Genomic DNA, 21,841 nt, shown 5'->3' with positions numbered 1-21,841 from the left:
ATCGTGGTCAGATTCAAACTGAAAGCGTTTTCTGACGAACGCACGATTTAGACGTCATAATAGTAGGCCTAGAAACTGAAATATACTCGTAGAATAGAATTTTACAGATCTAGGTAAAATGAATTAAGTAAGTTCCCTATCTTAGGCTGGAATGCACCATCTCATTTTAACTTTGACAAACGTCAAAAAACAGTCTAACTCCATACAAAAACACAGGTTATCGTTATAGTTACGGTCAAAGTTAGGTGGTGCAGCAACTCAGCCTTAGTGTGGTATAAGTCTATCTTACCAAAATTCAAATTCTGAGTACCTAGGTATTGTGATTTAAGATATTGATAAAACCTAGAATAAAACCAGTCAGTTTGCGAAAAGGCAACATATTGAAACTTTACAATAACACAGTACAAACGACTCTACATTGACGCATAAATAAGTACTTATTCTCTAAAAAACGGAAAAAACATGATTTTTAGTAGGCGACTTGTTACCTATTGACGCACGAATATTCGTCAAAAAACTTAAAACCGTGTTATTTTCATACCTACTGGACTTTAACTCTATAGTTCTCGTCCGTGGCTCAGTAAACGGACATTTCCAAGATGTTACAGAGTGGGTGACCTTTTTTGGCAACTTAGTTTTTTTTTGTATGTATTTGTTGCCTGAATTTGTTGTTGACAAAATAAAGTTATTTTCTTTCTCTGTTATTTCTTTAAAACCCACCCTAGAAAGATTCAGGATTTCCAAGGAGGCCCAACCAGGGGGGACAACAGGATTGCATCGAAATGGGGGGGTTGGAGGCCTCCGTTTCGATGATGGTAGTTAATAGTACTCAGTCATGAGCTATGATACTAATCGCCATGAGTTCAGTCATGAGCTATGATACTAAATAACCCTATTGTAGAGTCCTTTAATACACACCTAACGCCCGTATTCACAAACGATGTTTGCTTAAGTGAAGGAACAAATCGAACGCACTGCGTTCAATCGAACTCTGTGATAAGGTTCATGTGTCACCCTGTGCGTCCACGCGCTCTGTGAGACCTCATAGTAATGTTTGTGAATACGGGCGTAAGTGTACCACAAATAAAGAATGAAGAGGTATGTGGCATTTTCCACACACCTTTTAAGCGGCTTTCCATACGTGATTTACAGATGAAATAAAAACATCATTGTAAGTGCAAAATTTTCACCTGCACTAACGAAGACACATTCCGCCGGCTCTGCAGAAGTTATTTCGTGATAAATATTCCTTTATTGTATTTTATTATCTTTTTGTAAAAGATTGTTCATTAAAATATATTTTGCAGTCGTCTGTGAAACACGTTTCGTGAATAAGGAATATGTTATTTAGTAATAAGTTAGTAAAAGAAAATCGTGTAAGTGGCATATCAAACACAATTGGTAAAAATACAAAACACAAAAAGGATTTAAATACTTTGTTTGTATTATAATTTGAAAACCAAGAGTATGTTGTTTGCCTACGTCAATTAGAAACTGAGTAAAAAAAACGTAAGCAGTAAGCACCTTGGTAGGTTCTCGATGGATTTCTTAACCCAATTTTTTTGTTAGTTTATAAGTAAAAATAAGTATTTCACTTCTCTAAAGTAGAAATGTCTAACATGAAAAAATCACTTATTTCTAAAGATGGCTCCAATAAAACCCTGTGAATGCACACTAGCCCATTATTTTCATTTTATTTAAAATCAGCATTATAATAATAGTCTCAAGTTCAAATGAATAATCAAAAATAGATATTATAAATATCTATTTTTGTAAAAGATAAAAATACTTGACAGTTTTAGAAGATTCGAGTATATCAAACTTTCATTTATATTCATTTTCTGCTCGTAATTGGAACAAAACGACACAGGTTTTGTAACCTTGCCGGCAAGTAACCTTACGTGATTTTCTCGTACGAGTTTTATAACCTAGAAAAATACATGTTTACCATAGTTTTTGCACATAACATTCTCTGATGCAACAGAGAAAGTTATGGAGAGATAGAATTCATAGAATATACCGGTTTAATGCAAAAATATAGAGCAAATAGAGCAATTGTTGGTTTGTACGATAACACAGTTGCGGTCGGCTAGGTATTACTACGAAATTAGAGAAATGAGGTACAAAGATATAATTGCACGGAATTCCTTGTTTGGAAAATGAAAATTGCGGGTAACTTTCAATTTTGATTTGACGTAGAAATTGAAATGAGTTTTAACGTTAGCAAGTGATTTAAACAGTCTGTCTGTACCTACTTTGAACGTTTACATTTGTATTGGAAATAACATTAAAAAGAAGTGATTAAGAGTAGAATGAGGCCTCAGTATTTAGCACAGATATTTTAATATACCTACATGTAAAAAGTAACAAAACAATTAAATACAATTTGAATCGTTTGGTAATACACGTCATTATCGTTCAACTTTTGTTCCAATCGAAGTTCGATTAATACCTATTTCGTATTGTTTTTTTAAAATTGGAACATTATTTAGTATTTTCTTTTTCTTTTGTTTCTTTTAGGAGTGGCTGTTTGCGTAAGTGTTTAATAAAAATAAAATAAACAAAAGATGCGCGGAAAAAACCTCTAATCAACTGGTCTAAATCAAAGATTTCATTGATTTTCTTCTAGCATTATTTTAACTACCAACTGGCATGCAATATAATTGAACACGTTATTGAATCATTATTTAAACCTATTAAGAAATACATAAGTTTACACGTAAGTGATAATTATTTCACACGTTATTATTATTGTCGATGAAACTAACAGTAATATTATTAACAAAGACGTAATTAATTTGTGAAAAAAATCATAACAACAACAACAACAACTCGTAAACAAATTAATATTATGTGATTGATTAATAAAGGCATGGTATCGGTGATGAAGTTGTTAAAAGGAAAATATTAGATATTTTTTAAATGGCATCCTTAGAGTATTTTTTCAGTAGCTTTACTATTAAATAGGTGTGGGAACGGCACGGGAGGAGTGACATTGACATATGACAAATCTGAAGTCTCGCTGACGTTTCACCATCACAAATCACCCTCTGGTGTCGCTCCCATAGGTCAGGCACTGTCTCAGTTAAACGCTACCTATAGTTTAATACAATGACTGGGACATGAGAGGATTGCCCTAAAGACCATATTTTTACAGACTTATGTCTGGGACAAGAGAGGATTGCCCCAATATCAATTTAACGCTCAACGACGCACGGCAAATGCCGAGTTGCCAAAACCAGCTCGATCTGTTTCCACTAATTACCACTTAATTAAAATTGCCATACGGTTTTTATTCGCGTTTCAGTCCGGTCTTGTTCAGCACACTTTCACGTATGTTTTTACTATGTGGAGACAAAAAATCATATTATTACTAGCTTCTTGATACAGTTTCACCCGCGTGTGGGGCCGTCCATATATTACGTCATTCTAAATTAGGGGGGGGGGTTATATAGTTTATTGTTCACGTACAAAAAGATTATTTCTAAAAAGAAATTTCTTCTAGCACACCTAGTAAGTGAGACTGCAAATGTGAGAGGCGGCTAAGGCGCGTACAATACTAAAATAACTCATAATAAACATACATAATGCAACATAGATTTACACAAATACAGTAATAACAACAGATAAAATACTTTAACAATAATATTTTATTACATAGGCTTCGCCCGTGGTACTTACATGTATTATACATACAGTGTGAGTCACGTTAAAGTGTACATATGAAAATAGGTGAAACTAGACCTATTTTTATCGACAAAAAAGAGGTCCAAAATTTTTTGAGATTTTTTTTTAATTTTTTATATAATTTTTTTTCTTCCAGTTATTTATTGTAAAGAAATCGTAAATCGTAATAATTTTTAAACTAAGAAGTATATCCTGATCAAATAAAAACAGTAATAATGCTAAATAATAGGCGATACTAAAAAAATACATAAAATACTCAGAAAATGCCAACAAATAATAAAAAAATATACTTTTTGAAAAAAATCTGCTTTTAAGTACGTGTTTTTTTGATAAAATTCTCCAAAAAATGCCCCTATAACAGGTAGTTTTTATTACTTTGTATTATTTTCTATCGTATTACCTTTGTAAAGTCAAAAATCGCATGTCTCTATCCCTATCACAACATTTGCTATGATCGTTTGAACAAAGGCCTGCAACAACATTATTATCCGCTACAGGTAGGGACAATTTTAATTTAAATAAAATGCTTATTTTACTTCGAAATCTTTTGTTTTTATTTGAAATCTAACTTGTATTTATCAAAATTACAAATCTAGACCCATTTTCAGTTTCGTTGTTAACGAAGCGTTGAATGGCGCACCCGGAGAGGCTTAGTTCAAACGATCATTGCAAACGTAATGATATCGATAGAGACATGCGATTTTTGGTTTTACAAAAATAATACTATAGAAAATAATACAAAGTAATAAAAACTACCTGTTATAGGGGCATTTTTTGGAGAAATTTATCAAATAACCAAAAAAACACAAATTTAAAAGCAGATTTTTTTCAAAAAGTATCATTTTTTATTATTTGTTGGCATTTTCAGGGTATTTTATGTATTTTTAGTATCGTTTGTTATTTAGTATTATTACTGTTTATATTTTATCAGGATATACCTCTTAGTTTAAAAGTTATTACGTTTTCTTTACAATAAGTAATTGGAAGAAAAAAATTCTATAAATAAAAAAAAAAATAAAAAAAAAGCTTTGACATCTTTTTTGCCGATAAAAATAGGTCTAGTTTCACCTAATTTCATATGTACACTTTAACGTGACTCACACTGTATAAACCTTCCTTAAGAATCACTCTATCTATTAAAAAAAAAGGTGATTCTACAGGGTGTTAGGTAAATGGGTATATGAGCCGACACTAGCCCATGTTAACATAGGCATATAAATGGTATGGTGAAGTCAGAAAATTGATATCTTCATTTTAATTATTTTAACAAATCGGATTTTATAAAATTTATTTTGTATGAAAATTAAAATAATTAAAATAAAGATATCAATTTTCTGACTTCACCATACCATTTATATGACCATGTTAACATGGTCTAGTGTCGGCTCATATACCCATTTACCTAACACCCTGTATAACCAAGTGTTTTAATTTTGTAATGACGTCAATTTTGGGAGAAGGGGGGGGGGGTCATTAAGATGTGACGATTTGATGATTGTAGGGGGGGGGGTCTAAAATCTGAAAAAATCGATGACGTAATTTATGGACGGCCCCTGTGTGTAGTTCTGACACAAAAAGTATTTGTCGCGAGCGAGTCTCATTTTAAAACATTTCAAGTATCATTTTTCTGACAAAAAGTAGCCCATGTTCTTTTCCAAGATCCGATCTATCCTTATACCAAAATTCATCAAAATATGTTTAGTGGTTTAGGCGTGAGATGGTAACAAAAATACAAATAGAGTTACTTCCATATAAAGTATTGGTTTTTAATCAGTGAATGGACGCGTACGGAACGAATTTTAATGGGTATTTCCTGTAAAAAATTGTAAATCAAAGCAGTGAGTAATTAAACACTACATAGGCCTATAATAATTATTTTTTGCAGTGTTTATTTCCGATTCTTTACCATAATTAGCAGAAAATACGTTTTACTTTTTCACTTTTACCTCAGAAAAACTATACCTTATTAAGTGAAACTTTCAGCGTATCTAATTTATTTATGTTATTTTTAATTCCCGATATTCTAGTTGTAAAAAATCTCTAATAGGCAGTTCTTTGATAGACTGTCCAACTCATATTATTTCTGTTGCAAATTCGTACTTATTGTAAGTGTTTAGCTTATTGTGTGTACACATAGGAAGCATTTGCATTGTAAAGAAAATTAACAAAATAATTATTACTTTTCCAAAATGTGGGAAAACAATTGAATGTAACAATTCTCTGTCATTACAAACACATCTTTATTCATGTAGTAATTAGATAAGCAATTACTCGATTACTTATTCGATTATTAATCGATGCAGTGGCTCGATTCGTTCCCAATGCGTCTTGCGTGCAATCGATTGATTCGCGATAACATATAGAATCGATTACATAATCACCAGTTTCGTGGGTTACATAGTAACTAGGTAATGGTACAGCATACGTAGTTAAATGCTAATTAATTAGAAAAAAAGTTAACTGTTACTGCAGGTGGTCAAGTCTGTGATTCTCATGGATAGCTGGAAAGAAGGAATGAAACAAGGAATCTTTTTCCTCTTCCAGCTTTAAAAGGGGTTGATAAACAAGCGACATCATAAAGGTAGCTGGAAGCGCTGGACGCTGGCCGCTACCAACCGATCAACAAGGAAATCATGGAATGCTGATAATGATGTTAAATAATTAGGTACTTTTCTGTCNTTTCAAACTGCTTAGGTATGTTATGTCCCTTTTTGCAAACTTTACAGGAGGAAATAACCGTTTATTTTTCATAGTTATGGTACCTACTAATTAAAGTATAATGATGTCTAATTGAAATATAATCATTTATTTCAATTTTGTTTCAGTTTGAAATTATGCTGACGATAATTATTATTATTCTGTATAATGAAATATTTTCTTTTTTAAATTCTGTTTTGAAACACAAAATAAGCATCGCAATTTTTTTCGATCTGCGTAAATTAAAATCGAGTTAACATTCCCGTAGGCAGTTATGTTAGAATTGGCAGCGCTTCGCATCTGTATTCTGAGCGCACTTTGGTATCGGGCAGAAGCGCGGGCGCGCGGCGAGAGGCGCGTTGTCTCGCTCTAATGCTCAAGGTCGTTCGGCCATGTAATCGCCTTAACGAAGTTAACATTTCTATTAACGGATTAACTTTTAAGTTAACTTTAAAAAATGTTAACGGACTCGTTAACTTCCGTTAAATGATCCTAAGTCCGTTAATCGTTAATCCAATACCTACTATTTACCAAAAAGATACAGCAGGCACGCTGAAAAACACTAGAAAAACGCGTTCTGACAAGTACGTTCGGGCTTCCAGAACTTCCAGAACCCAAAACAACAGTTTTTGTAACCAGAAAGAAACGATATAAAAATGCAATTTTTTTATTTATTTACAAGCTTTATATTATTATTGACTTCACTTGTTAGTAGGTATGTGTGGGACAAATCTTGCAACCGAATTTAAGACCAGTTCTCCTCAACCGATTGAGCTGCAATTTGGTATACTTATGTAAGTACGCTGAAAATGCAATGTCGTGGTACCATTGAGCTGGTCTGATGATGGAGTCAGGAGGTGGCCATAAGAACTCCTATATGAAACGGCGGAATCGCATCGAATTTGGGTTCGTTGGATTTGTCTTTTCGAGCACTTTAGTACTAGATGATGTCCAGGGTCCTGATGATGGAGTCAGGAGGTGGCCATAGAAATTGAAGGGGTAAGTGGACAAAGGTTTTAACTAACAAAATGAGTTATGAGTGTTTGAAAATGTTAATCTGCTCATACCACATTTGAATCCTGAAATGTATGAATGCTTGTCAGATAACACCTTTGTTAAGGTTTGACACGTAACAAAATTACGTGTTTTGAGCTCATTAGTCGATTTTATCATCACTTAAAACCTATGTTCATGCAAAAAAGTCGATTCTTCAGTTTTGTCAGATAACACCTTTGTCCACTCACCCCTTCAATTCCTAAACGAAACTGTGGAAACTTATCGAGTTTGGGTTTGTTGGATTTGTCTTTTTGAACACATTGGTGCTAAATTGTATTGTAATTGAACCAAGGCTCTGAGATTGAGATACTATAGATAGACTAAGAGCTGGTGAACGCCAGACCAACGTCATTTTATAAAAGCTGAAAGTTTGTCAGCGTATGCTCTCAATATAGGTTAGAATGTTGGTGGATTATGAAGTTTGGGTCATCGTGGCTTTGGCAACTATCCTAAAAAATCTGTCTGGCAAGGAGTTGGAACTGTCAAAACTGTCTGGCTAAAAAGAGGAATAAATTCCATGCGCGATACAAGCTTTCGAAATTATTTGAACCTTGCATACAATATTTTTTTTCGTTTTATTATACTTAATAAGTTAACGGATTAACGATTAACGTTAACTTGCGTTAAATCTTGCTAAATGTAACGTTTTAACGTTTAACGAAGTTAATTTTTTTATTAACGGTTTAACGATTAACGAAGTTAACTATTTGATTAACGGTGCCCAGCTATGGTAACTACTCCAAGTACGGAAGTCTATTTAATTATTATGATCAATCAACCAATAATTAAAATTACTGCATATCTTAATTATTATCATGCCTAAACTCATTATTTAAAAAGGTGTAATAAGAATAGCTATTGGCTGATATTTAATTTATTTAATCTACACAATAATAACAGTTATTTATTATTTTACTGCTGTTTTCCATGAATAAATAAATAGATTATGTACCTTAATTGCGTTTGAAACCTTTGGTACGAGTATGTTCGATTCGATCATCTACAATGAGGGCTATCGTTTTAGCGCTCACCAGTTAGCGCCACTGTAGAGTGAGGTCCTGTCACTTGCTAGTAGCGAAGACAGTGGCACCAACTGGTGAGCGCTAAAGTGGTAGGAGGACTATCGCATTTGCACTCATCAAGATGGCACCACTGTAGAGTAAGGTCCTGTCAATCGCCAGGGGTGCCAACTGTTAAGTACCTATAAAAACGATAGCCCTCATTACATGGTATACATCAGAAATCTATTTTTGAACTGATTCTCGCTGAATAGTTAACTAACGCCCGTATTCACAAACATTACTATGAGGTCTCACAGTGCGCGTGGACGCACAGGGTGACACACGAACCAATCACAGAGCTTTATTCAACGCTGTGAGTTCTTTCTGATTTACTTGTGAATACAGGTATTTAAGCATTCGCACCACAGGCACAGTGTGAACTTGTGAATCGCCCAAATGGTATTTTTGAAGAGGTCTTGAACTTTTTCAGTCGAAATTGGACGAAAACGGAAACCGTTCAATCTCTTTTGGATATTTTTTTATCACTCAGACTAATTTTAACTAGCTTTTGCTCCCGGCTTCGCCCGCGTGAAATTCAGTTTGTCACATATCGTTATAAAATAGCCTTTAATGTTATTGTGATGTATAAAATCAATAACTGTAAAGCTTCATGAAAATCCGTTCAGTACTTTTTGCATGAAAGAATAACAAACATACATCCATACTGTATTGTACACCTTTATCTCCGCCATTAGACCATTATTTGGCTCGCCTACGCACACAGCACGACCTGCCCGCACCACGGTCGGACGCCGAATGCCCCCACCGCTGACTGGGCTGTGACGTATGCGCTCGAGACAAATGTCTATACACTACACATACATACTTTCGCATTTAATAAACAAATAGTAGGAGGAAAATTTGCAGTTTCTTTTGGCGTAGGAGATTTACATTCTTGATCGATGGTTTGAACAATAATAATAAGAAATAAATAAATCTTTGCACAATTTCACACAGCGCCAAAGTAAACAATTTACTTATATATGCTAGTGTTATGGGTGCTAGCTTAACGGATATACTAGGTAGGTACTTATATACTTTTTTAAATACATAATGTACATATTATGTAACACGAATTACTGTCAATTAACATGTCTAGAGGTGTTTATTAAAACTGCAATATCTATTAGTAGTAGTACTACAAAATAATAGAAGTGTCAAAAGTCTGGTTCGTAATTAACACTACAAGGAGGTGACCATGTGGCACATCAAGTTGTAGAGTCTTATACTCTTGTAATAGATGACAAATTGCAATAAAAATATTTGTGGTGTTCACTGTTCAAGGACGGATGTGAATACGGATGTTATAGTACGAAATAAAAGACTAAAAAATTGAGATCCTCCTCTTTTTTTAAGTCGGTTAAAATGTAAAGCTACTTTAAAGCTTTTAATTTAAACATGACAAACCATAGAAACTGGCAAATGAAATCTTGAATTTTGGATATGTAATAGAAATTATTTTCGTATTTCAGGCTATGTTGCACCCACCTTATTGTAACCGAACAATAATCTGTGCTTTTTGTATGGAGTTTGACAGATTTTTGACGTTTGTCAAAGTTAAAGTAAGATGGTGCAACTCAGCCTTATAATGTGGGAAAAGGGACTGAAAGAATAATGACGTAGGTTTTAAATGAATAATACGATTATATTATGTGCTAAAACGTAGATAAAATACAACAATGGCGTATAATACCTGCCTAAAACAATTTCAGACCAAAATAAATTAAAAAAATTGGACCAAATAATTAGAATATCTTTAATGATAGATCGCCCGGTGCTTTGTCCTGCTGGAAGCTCTTCTGGAAGGACTGGTCTTTTGTTCTAAACGTCCTGCCAGAAGATTATCGCAAGTCCTGCCCGCAGTACGCAATTTGTACGTGTTTGCTTGCTGGTCCTTCCAGCAGTACGGTGACCTTCAAATTTGAACTCATCCTCACCAGAAGTAGTAAACACTTGGTTAGTGTTTATTAAATAAAAAGTCATGTCGTAGAATCATTTTGTTTAACCAGTATTTTACTTTTCTTAATATATTATAAACTTGTTTATCTTCTTTCAACTTAACTAATAGGAACTATAATAAGGAACTTTAAATTAATTACTTTGGTACGTCACTTTGTATTAGAAATTACACCTATCACTTACAAATACACAACAAATTAAAAACAAAAACAAGAAATAAATTATAAATGTTTGATTAGGCTGGAATACTTCACATTCATTATAATATTATCGCCAAAATGTTGCCGACTCCACGCCCGGCGCGTCAAAATGTGTCGCGCGAGCGCGAACGCGCTGCCCCCGTGTATACTCGTGCGCCATCGGGCTCCGACTAACGGTTAGTCGCGTTTTTCGATCTTGGGCACTATTGGGTGAAAGAGAGAGAAACACTCTATTTTTTCGTGTAAATTTGAAATTTGTACAATGTATACTTACGAAACTGTGATCTTTTAATTTTGCGTCCTACCGGAAGTACTTTAAGTCCTGCTGGCAGGACTCCGGGCGATCTATCATTAAGGAACATAAGGAAGTTGTAACATCTCTAAAATAAAACACATTGTAGGCAGTCTAACCGTCTCTACTCTACATTGTATTCCACTACTACAATAAAACTTTTTATTGTAGCAACAACGCTAATAATAGCCTTATGCAGTAGATAGATAGATTGGAACTAGGTACTATAATTTCCTTACATTAAGAAAATACTATGATATTGTTTATGTTATCTACCTAACATAGTATCACATCGTAATACTCTTATCTATATACATTTTATCTTTCAAATGTAATAGCGTTATAGGTTTAGTTAGTAACATGCTTGCTACTTTTAGTATCTTTCTTTTATTTTTGTATTGTATTTTGAGTTTGATTCAACATGGAAATCATGGGCGTCTAAAGTATTAAACGGTTATTAACTTTTGTACTAATTATATCAAAATATACTTGGACATTACAATTTACAACACACTACGCCTCTACTAGTCCCAAACTAAGCAAATCTTGTACTATGGGTACTAGACAACTGATATAAACATACCTACTTAAATACTTTTTTTTATAAATACATTACATAATACATATAGATAAAAACACTCATGATCTTAATAATATAGGAATAAATAAACGCAAATTAAATGTTGCAAGAAGCAAGTAGTTTTTCGACCGACACCTCTTTTTTGTGGGTATCTAATTCAGGTATTTTTAAATACTAAGTTGTGCTGTTTACCTGATAAACAAAACCGTATTTGTACAATGAATTTGAATGTAACCTTGGAAACAGTTGTAATGTACCAGATACATCTATTTTTATTCATTTCTACGTATACTAAACGTATTGTACCTACTAACAAAACTCATATTATCTTTTTACTTTCAGATGTTACCCCGTAACAAATGAATGAAATGTTTATAAAAAAATAACATGTACCTTTCGTAAGTTAAGAGGTATGACTGTGTTAGGTGTCTAATAATGTTAGTCGGTCTCCAGTAATGCCTATCCAAATTTTTAATCAAGTTGCAAAAGATTTTCAAATAAGTAGATGAAAAAGAAATGTTTTTGACTTAAAACCCATCAAGTCGTTTACGACAATAAGGAATACATAAATATTTATACTAGTACACACGTCCACTGCTGGACAAAGGCCTCAAGGCCCAAGGATTTGCACAAAGACCGGTCCTGCTCCTGCGCCGCTCGCATCCAGGCACCTCCGTCTTTCGGCTGAAACGAACGAACGAACACACTTATAGCTTTACCCTCCTTTCTACACTCGGCTATAAACAGAAAAACAATCAGCGCCAGACCAATTTCATATAATTGCATATGATCCCGACTGTAAGCAAATTGCTAAGTGATTATCAAGCGCACACGCAGTCGAAAACTACGCGCTTATTCCTAGTGAGTAAGGTCTAAAATTGCAAGCTCTAGATTCATTATAGTTGCCAGGGTGTAATGTTTTATGTCACGTGTTTATTCATAAGTAATAAGGTCTAAAATTGAAAGGTACTGGGCATAATGCATAGAATTAGATTGTGAACAGTCATTAGGCAGTGTCAAGGCTCGCCCCGTGCCCTGCCGTCCTCTGCAAGGTTCCAGCACTATGTTCTAGATAGAACTGTCGATAGTTTTGACAGTTGGACGTATATTCTAAATCGTTTAAAATTAAATTTTCCTACCATCATGTGGGTTGTACCAACTACTGAAGCTCAAAAGTGCCTTAAATAGCTCAGTTGGACGGGCCAAAGTGTCAAAATATGTCCGCTCCTAAACACAGAATTTAAGATTTGAAACATCAGACTGATTTATTTATTTAGTCTTAAACGCCACATTAATTAATACATAAGGCGAACTTATAAGCCATGCCATAAGACATTCTGATACAAGCCTAAAACAACGTCCTAGTCAAATTGGGAACATGGACACGACGCGTTATTTTTTGTAACACACTTTGTGAAAGTTTTAAACCCTCGATGTAAGACTGATTGGCTGAATTTCATTAAAATTAATACTTGCAGAAATATTCTAGAATTACAGAAATATCTACCTACATACTTGAGTAGTTTTCTGCTTAAAAATGAACAAGTTTTTAATGGTGTGTACCTACTTAGAGATTTATCGATTAATATGATACACATCACATCACTAGTCGCAATTATCTTGTGCTCAATACAACCATTTTAATCTAAATCTAACTGATTATTTTAGTTTTAGCACAAACGGAAATACATTTTCTAATAACACAATTTGAACCAATAATCTGCGAGTACCAGTCGTAAAATTTTTGTTACAGTATAATTTTCTACAATTACAAGTCGGAAAATAGAGTAATTAAAGGATTGCAGTACATACTATATTGTACTATTATTATTTCTGTTTTATTACCTTTATTCATATTATTTCTTTCTTAGTTTTCTTACAATGTAAATTATAAAAAAAAAGTAAAAATACATTATAAAAAAATCTTAAAACTAGATTATCCGCCGGCAGCGGAGCAGGACCCAAGCTACCGGTGGTCAGGGTCACAGGCTGAGGAACCTCCGGACAATGCGTGCCGTGCTGAGGATCACCGCCTTTTGCATCTGACCCTTGAGCCAACCATCCAGCGAGAGCTTCTTCAGATGTTGGTCGAAGCTCTTCGCTATTAGCCCGTTTGCCGAGACAACTATCGGGACAATGATCGTCGAGTCAACATCCCACATGGCGGTCACCTCGTGGGCCAAGTCAAGATATTTGTTTTGCTTTTCCTTCTCGGCCTTCACGAGGTTTTCGTCATGCGGGATGGTGATGTCAACAAGCACTGCCCGACGTTGGGATCGGTCAACCACCACAATATCAGGCTTATTACAGACAATAGTCCTGTCTGTGATGATAGAACGGTCCCAATAGAGCAATGCATGACCATTTTCGAGAACTGGCACCGGCTGGTATCGGTAATAACTAATAAGGCGTCTCAGATTCAAGAAGGCCGTACTGAAGAGCAAGTTGCTGATGGATGATTCTGGCTACTAGGTTATACCTGTGCAAATACTCACCGTTAGCAATGCGAACAACCAGAAATTATATGCCAGAGTGACTCTCCGGAACGGTGGCATGCTCGACAAATGTCGACCGTATCGTACTTCAGGATATATTTTCGGTTATTTCGATTATTACCTTTATCATTATTTTACTCTGTTTTCTTTTTTTTTGTCGTAAACCACTCAATGTTTTCAAAAAGGTCGTATACCACTGTTAAAATAAACAAATATTCTGTTTATCCTTTTAATGGGATTAAACATTTCCTGATGGATCTAAATAAAAGGGCAGACTACAAGTAAAGTGTATGATCAAATTTGTAATTGTTTATACCTTTTTATACACTTGTGAAATTATTAATCACAGAGGTATGAGAATCAAAACTTGCTTAATGCGTTAAGTAATTAAACACACATTTATATTTGTAGTTATCATAGCCGTGTCATAAAACTATGAAGGTTTGAATAATTATCATCTTAGAACTATAAACCTAGTCGGACCAGACTGATTGCTAATATTTTTATTTACATTCGAAGTTTTACTAGCCATTCTTGTAGAGTTGTCGTAATTTTTTTTTTTTTTTAAAAGATTATTACCAATTTGTATTGCCCAAATTACTAATAGTCCCATTAGCCCCTCGTGGTAAGCTAAATAAGCTTGTGTTACGAGTGGGCTCACCACAATAGTCGAGCGGCGGTGGGATTCGAACCCGCGTTCCTCGTATCTCGAGTCGGCCACACCGACCCCTTCACCGTTCGGCTATCGTGGTTATAAATGTTATTTTACATTAATGGCCACATAAATCTAAATCGGGTGACCGTTTCTTGTTTTTCCGTATTATGGGAGACACATGAACTAACTAGCTAAGGGTTTTTATAGCATCTTTTTTTTTTTTTTTTTTTTTTAACCACAACGAGGAAGCTCTTGGCCTGTATCTCCCCTGATGGTAAGTGACGATCAGGCCGAAGGTGGAAGCGCGCTTCANAACCAAAGTCTACTTTTTAAGAAAATTAAATCATTTTTTTTTTTTTAACCACAACGAGGAAGCTCTTGGCCTGTATCTCACCTGATGGTAAGTGACGATCAGGCCGAAGGTGGAAGCGAGCTTCACCCGGAATCCTCAACCACGGAGGAACTGGCTATCTTACCTCTTACTGCCGGAACACAATAATGCTGTGAACATTGTTGTTATGGCGACAGACTTAGGTAAGATGGTGGTAGCTAGCCAGGCGGACTTAGAACAAGCCCTACCACCAACCAAACCGAACAGAAAAATCTGCCCCCACTGGGAATCGAACCCGGGACCTCTGCGTCTGAAGAAGGTGGTCTTACCACTAGACCACAGAGGCGGTTAATCTGAAATGTTCTTGTGGCTTTAATATTATTATGTTTGCACAGGTACCTTTATTATGCACTTAGGAGGAGGGTCTCTTATGCTCTGACCACGCTGCTTGGTAAATACATAACATAAGTAAATAACTTAAGAGGAAACTGTTGTATGACCCTGTGTTGAAAATGCGAATAAGTTTGTGCAGGGATGACGGACATTGGTAACAAAACATTTTGAGCATAATCACCGATCGAAAAAAGTTTAATTATCATCGAATCTGCGACAATAGACTTCTCTTTCACTGTTTTTCCCTTTTTTCTTGATATTGTTTGTTTTAACTGTAACTATAACGATAACCGTTGCTTTTTGTATAGAGTTTGACAGATTTTTGACGTTTGTTAAAGTTAAAGTAAGATGGTGCACTGCTAGAGAAAAATAATTGTATGAATAGTCAAAAGATCCTCCAAAGCTTATAAAAAGTGTCATAAGTAGTTTTGTTAATGCTATTTGTATTTACCAATCATTGAAACATTACAGCAAGTGTAAGATGCCGTGCAAATAATGATGTAAGCAGTTACGTCACACGATGACGCAACAAGGCCGCGGCCTTCACTCAAATTAAAAAATAAAACGACACAGCAACAAGGTAAAAAACATAAACAAAATTCATATAAAATCAATCAACTCTACGTACAACTAGTAGTAGTTTTTACAACAGTGATGTTATTACCCTATAAATTGACGTAAAACCTTATAGCGTTCATAAAAGTAGTTTGACTACATGGTATATTTTTTTAAAATCAAAATGTGCCTTGGAATAAAATGTAGGTGCAAACAATGATCACAACCGTTAACAGAATAATTAATTAAATATTAATCATCTTTAATAATTTATCGAATACTGAAACCTGAAAAGATGCAGCCTAAATTATTGGTAACTCACATTTCTATGGGTACGTTCATTTTTTATAGCAAAGAGACAATATCTACAACAACGTTACTTGTAGACAAACATTGATGAGTCACCGTTAATTATTTTAGCAAAAATAATATAATTAACAAAATTACACACTGTTGCAATTGCATCAACACATAATAATCCCTAAAAAGCGTCATTATTAATAAACAATATAATTACTTAAATGTTACAAGAGTAATTGTTAATAATATCTTGAGAATCGTCGCGCGTTTATGTCTAATGTATGTAATTTGCAATGACATTATTTTTTATGGAATAATGTGATATTAGACCGTCAGTTATGTGTATTTCTTTTATACTTTGTAGTTTATTAACTGTTTAGTTTAATGATACTCTTAAATGTTTGTGGTAGCATTCATAGTACTACGAAGTCAAGTAAATATTGTAATGGTTTCAAAATTAACAATGAATACATTTAGATCCGTAAACAAAATTATTATTTTTTATTGTCTAAAGTTACAGAGGAAAAAAATTGTGTGCTTGAAACTCGATTCAGACTGATTCAAAAAGAATCATCTTCTTAAGTGAGATTGACTCAAGAAAAGGAGCATAATTAAATTCTACTCGTAATTTAATTGACTGTCATGACAGTATAATGTTATAGGGGGGGCCATAGAGATTTGCCATAAAACTATATTTCTACATACTAAACTAAGTATAGCATGTCGTAACGTCACTCATCTACCTCAAGAACATACGTTATCAACTAATTACCCATTAATTGTCAAAATAGTCACTTAAGTGCATACGCCACGCTAACATAATCGCCTCTACGGCCATCCCTCGTGGGAAAACGTAATTATAAATAATGAAATTACCTAAAATAGCTTATTTTAATGACTAAGTGTACAAGGCTAAATCATTTTTATGGGCCATTATGTCTGTCTTCCTTATTGGTGTGACAACCCTAGCTTCTTTAACCCTTAGCACATAATAAATTCCACTATTTAGTGACAAGGATTATGTTCATCAATTTTGGATCTTAGTTAGATAGAACTTTAAGGTTGATAATAGAGTGTGTTTGTGTTATTGTTTTCAGCCACTTAGCCCCGACATGGTGACACCACAACCTTAGTACCATAACAAATGACAGCTGTTTACTAATATTGTTGCTAAATTGACTAGGGTTGCCGGCGCCATTTAATATTAATGACTTGGTAGAAACACTGCTAATGATGACATTAGAAGTTGTTGCAGATGGTAATTAAGTTAAAATGTTGTTTTGCACGTGTCTTTTTCTAATGCGTTAGCTTAGTTAGTTAATTAGTAGGGTTAGCGCTAGCGTCAGGATCTGATGGATTTTACGGAGCTTCGGTACGGGTCTATCTGTTACTGTCGCTCTTATTGCCATCTCGCTTTGCGCGAGAGTGATGGAAACTTTCAAATCATCGGATGTTGTGGGGGGAGTAACCCCATTGATCCCTCTTGTTTATGAGACAGTGGCAGCTGGATCTGAACCCAAACCCGTCCCCCGGACACGGCCTGAGCCGAGGTCCGAGCCTACCGTTGGCGCCATCAGGCCGCGTCCGTAGTCCCCTCGATCGGGCCCACTAGAGTGAGCCCGCCGTAGGCTGGACTTTGGTCCAACACCGCGATGGGCAACCTTCTAGTTGGGTTCGCCACTGATCTCTGATGACGATCGCCAAACGGCTAAAGTACCTTCTGTACTCGCCACTCTGCCCGGTGAAGCTGGAAAAGCTCTTCAAGGTACCAGCACGCGTCCCTTAAAAAAACTGGATCTGAAAATTCAGAAATGGAGTTAGAGAGTTGCCTAAAGCTTGCAGAAAAATATGAAAGCACAAATGATAAGTAAATTATATGTGTTGACCTGCGATCAGAGTAACTAATTATGAGGTTTCGGTATTAAAACGTACTGAAACTGTCAAATGTAAAACATCGGACTTAGTTTGAACCCTTGAGTCTACAGTTACTATTACAAATCAAATCAGTCTAAGTACCAGCGCAAGCACACGTTCTTTCGTTCCAATGCTTAACTCCAACCCGCCTCGTTAGCAAAGTTCTTGGAAGTAATTAATTACACAACCACATCTATAATTATTGTGAAGAACACTGTCTTAACCCAAAGACTTCTGAGTACAAGACAAGACAAACTGTTCACAGTAAAAATTGTGACTTACTAAGATTGTGAATTGGCTGTCACTACTAAGAAAAAAGCCTTATTATAATGTAGTAATAATGGCCTATAGCACATTTTTTATGCATAATAAGGCAGGTATTAATAGAAAACTTTATGCTACTAGTGTACGACCTAATATTAGATATCCTGAAATCTGGCAGATAGCAGTGGCAGTGGTTCCTGAAGTACAGCAGCAGTCTCAAGTTCAAAATTAAGTGAAGCCTCTGATACATAACCATCTCTAAAGAATAAAAGATATCTTTCTATCGTCCAAAAGCGCTCATTTGTCCGACGTAAAAGATTAAATTATATCAAATTAACGGGACCATATCTAGAGCTAAAGCTCGTCTCAAGACCATGAATAATTCATTGTGAAAAAGTTGTTAGTCCTCAATTGAGACAAGGTTCCATCTCGCTCGAAGCGCTTCGATTATGCAACCTTTTCAACGTTAATAGTAGGGAATTTNATATACCATTCATTACAATATATTCCAAAAGACAATTGACGAACGCTGATTTGCGACCCTTCTGACGTAGAACTTCATTTGTTTTTCAAAGTTCATTTGGATAGGATTACAATTTACAATCAAACATTGTAGGAAATTCGCTGTCAATGTTTGTTGAACTTACTCGTATTAGTTTGTAAAAAGTCTATTGGTGCAGAATATACATTCGTAGATGTAAGTATATAGAGTGAAAAGCTCATTCAAATTCAATTTTTTATTGCTCCAATGTTGGTATACAGAGGTTCTTAACTACATAATTTAGAGACCCATAACCTACCTCGTTACATTTTAGGTAAACTCAACGAATTGTCAAAATATGAGATTTTCAGGCAAAAGCTTTCGCGTACATTACTCGTAGGCTCAGTAGCGGCGTAAGGGGGGGGGCGGTGGGGGCGGTCCGCCCCGGGTGCCAAGCATCAGGGGGTGACACAAGTCGCGCAGATTAGTACTCACTGGCGCATCTGCATGGCAAATCTGCGTGGGCTTAGGTACCTTTTATTTCCGCTTAATGAGTTTTCTCCATGACCCTGTGTTTCCCTTTAGGAATGATTTGGAGATGCTTATCTTATATCGTTGGAGCTTTCCCATTCAGCACTGTGCTTCTTGGATATGACCATATTATGGCCATGAGGTATGCCGTTAGATTTATTATTATTTATTTATTATTTATTTATTTCCACACACATTATCACTATCTTTACAGGTACTTAAAACCTAATGCGATAGCATAACTTAATCTAGGTAGGCTTAACTTAAAAACTAACCATACAGTATCTATTTACATTTTATAACTAATAATACCCAAAGCCCAAAGATATAGGTAAGTATCAGTTCTGACCCAATAGGTATCGCCTCTGACCCTAATTTCGCTAGACTGTTCGCTCTCCCATTGCATTTGATCCGTGTATGTCCAGTTATCCCACATCAGGGACACTTTCATGCCTTCCGAGTTTGTTCATCTTTACGATTGCATCTAGAATCACTGAGGCGATGGCTTTTAGTTTGATTGCTGCCTGGCTGTGGATCAGGATGTAAATATTGCGTTTTTTACACCCCTGTTCTTTAGTGCACACATATTATAGCGTAGAATTCAGCTTGAAACACTGTAGCAAACCTCCTTAAGCGTTCACTATGTTCGCAATGTTTACAGTAGACGCCCGTTCCCGTTCCCAAGGCCATCTTTGCAGTGGCGGCGTAAGTCCTAAGACACCCCCTGGTAACCCCCACGATTTTGGGGTTACCTACCTACCGATTCCAAGATTGAAGACATTGACATAGACCGCAGACTTGCTATGCAGATGCGCCAGTGAGTACTAATCTGTGCGACATGTGTCACCCTCTGATGCTTGGCACCCGGGGCGGCCCGCCCCCCCCTACGCCGCTACTGCATCTTTGAGCTGTCAACCAAAACCAGATTAGGCTGTTCTGTTGGGATTTTGGTCCTCTTTTCTAGTCGTCCCTTGTTCAAGATCTATCCACTTACTTATTAGATCAATCCAAGGGGTTCGCGTATAGGATTAGTTACAAGCAACCGACTCAGTCTTCCCTTTACCCGACTGGTTGGGGGTGGACCAGAGTCGATAGCAAGATGGAGCCTACATGGACCGGTTTGCCCGTAGCTGCCGCGGCTTGCCTGGAAATGGTGAGATGTAAGTGCAAGAAGTAGTGCAGAAGCTGGTGCTGTCTGAAAAAAACAACTAAAAAGGTCACAGCCGTATCCTTTGTGCTAAAAATATCTCCCGTACTATGATTGTGAAACCTCATTTTCCTCACACTTACCTTTCCGTTAAATCACTGGTACAATAGTATGTAGAAATAAGTGTTAATTAAAATAATAATAATCATTAAGACGTTTAGATAAATTAAAGTTCTTTATTTAGTGCTTTCTTCTTATGATATTTTCAATATTAAAATGTATTTAAGCTATTTTCAACCTTATGTCTCACACATAGAGTTCAAAATCAATTGACGAAAAAATACAAATTATGGTAGATTGATGTGCCAGCAACTCTAAATAAATTCTAAAATAATAATCCTTGCTTGCTTATGAACCAAATAGTATGAATTCATGGATAAAATAAATATTTTTTTCCAATGCGCAATAAAATTCGCCCGCTGTGTCCTGAAGAAAAAATTTTTTTCACCTACTTTTTGCGAAAAAAGTACCATATAATGTTATATTTTTATTATCCTGATAAATGTAGCTTTCAGATCATTTTTTTTTTATTAGATTATCTCCAGTGGTTTAAAAGTAAACGAGGTTTATTTAAAAAAATACTTTTTGGTTTTTGTGAATTTTACTCAATATTTCTAATTTTTTGTATGAAAAGGCAAAAAGTTTGTTCTAGAAATGAATTCGCCATCCTTTAATTATCCGAAAATGATACCACACTTGCCCTAATACCCATAGTTTTGAAGATATGGGCCTTAAAGTGAAGCGCGGCGGAAGGAAACTTGCCCCCCCTCCCCCTGCTACCACAGGGGGGGCTCCCGATGTCTACCGACGGAAATCCACTCAGAAGCACCCAAAGAACCACTGTTGCAAAAATGAGCCTTCTATACCAAAGTGGAGGGGTTCTTGCACTAAATTCCCTACTATAAGTCCAAATGACGGCAAAAGAAAGCGGCCAGAACATGAATTTTTGACTGACATCCTTATCTTATAAGGAAATTCTAGATTTGAGGTTCTGCAAATTCTTCAAAATGAAAAACGAATGCAAAAATGTCTAAATTCATTGCTTGCTTATCTCATGCAATGTGGTTTGTTCAGTGTATTATCTTACATAACAGTAACACGACCGAGACAAATGTGTTACAATGTGAACAGTTTTTAGTCAGTCAATGTGTTAAAGTGAAACACTTGTTTAGCATACCATTAT

General features: G+C 35.5%; 1 protein-coding gene across 1 annotated transcript in view; it reads left to right on the top strand.

The window, feature by feature from the left end:
- Positions 1–13,766: 13,766 nt before the first annotated feature.
- The window catches only part of LOC114353114 (RNA-binding protein fusilli-like), a gene marked incomplete at its 3' end in the record, with an annotated part of 53,465 nt that continues 45,390 nt past the window's right edge, over positions 13,767–21,841 (top strand). Inside the window, exon 1 of the mRNA XM_028304948.1 lies at positions 13,767–13,925. Within this exon, the coding sequence (XP_028160749.1) occupies positions 13,767–13,925 (159 nt within the window). The remainder of the gene's footprint in view (positions 13,926–21,841) is intronic.

The sequence above is a fragment of the Ostrinia furnacalis genome, unplaced genomic scaffold (assembly GCF_004193835.3).
Source record: "Ostrinia furnacalis isolate ACB-3 unplaced genomic scaffold, ASM419383v2 OfSCF1610, whole genome shotgun sequence".
Lineage (NCBI taxonomy): Eukaryota > Metazoa > Arthropoda > Insecta > Lepidoptera > Crambidae > Ostrinia > Ostrinia furnacalis.
This window is presented reverse-complemented; position numbering and strand designations above follow the sequence as displayed.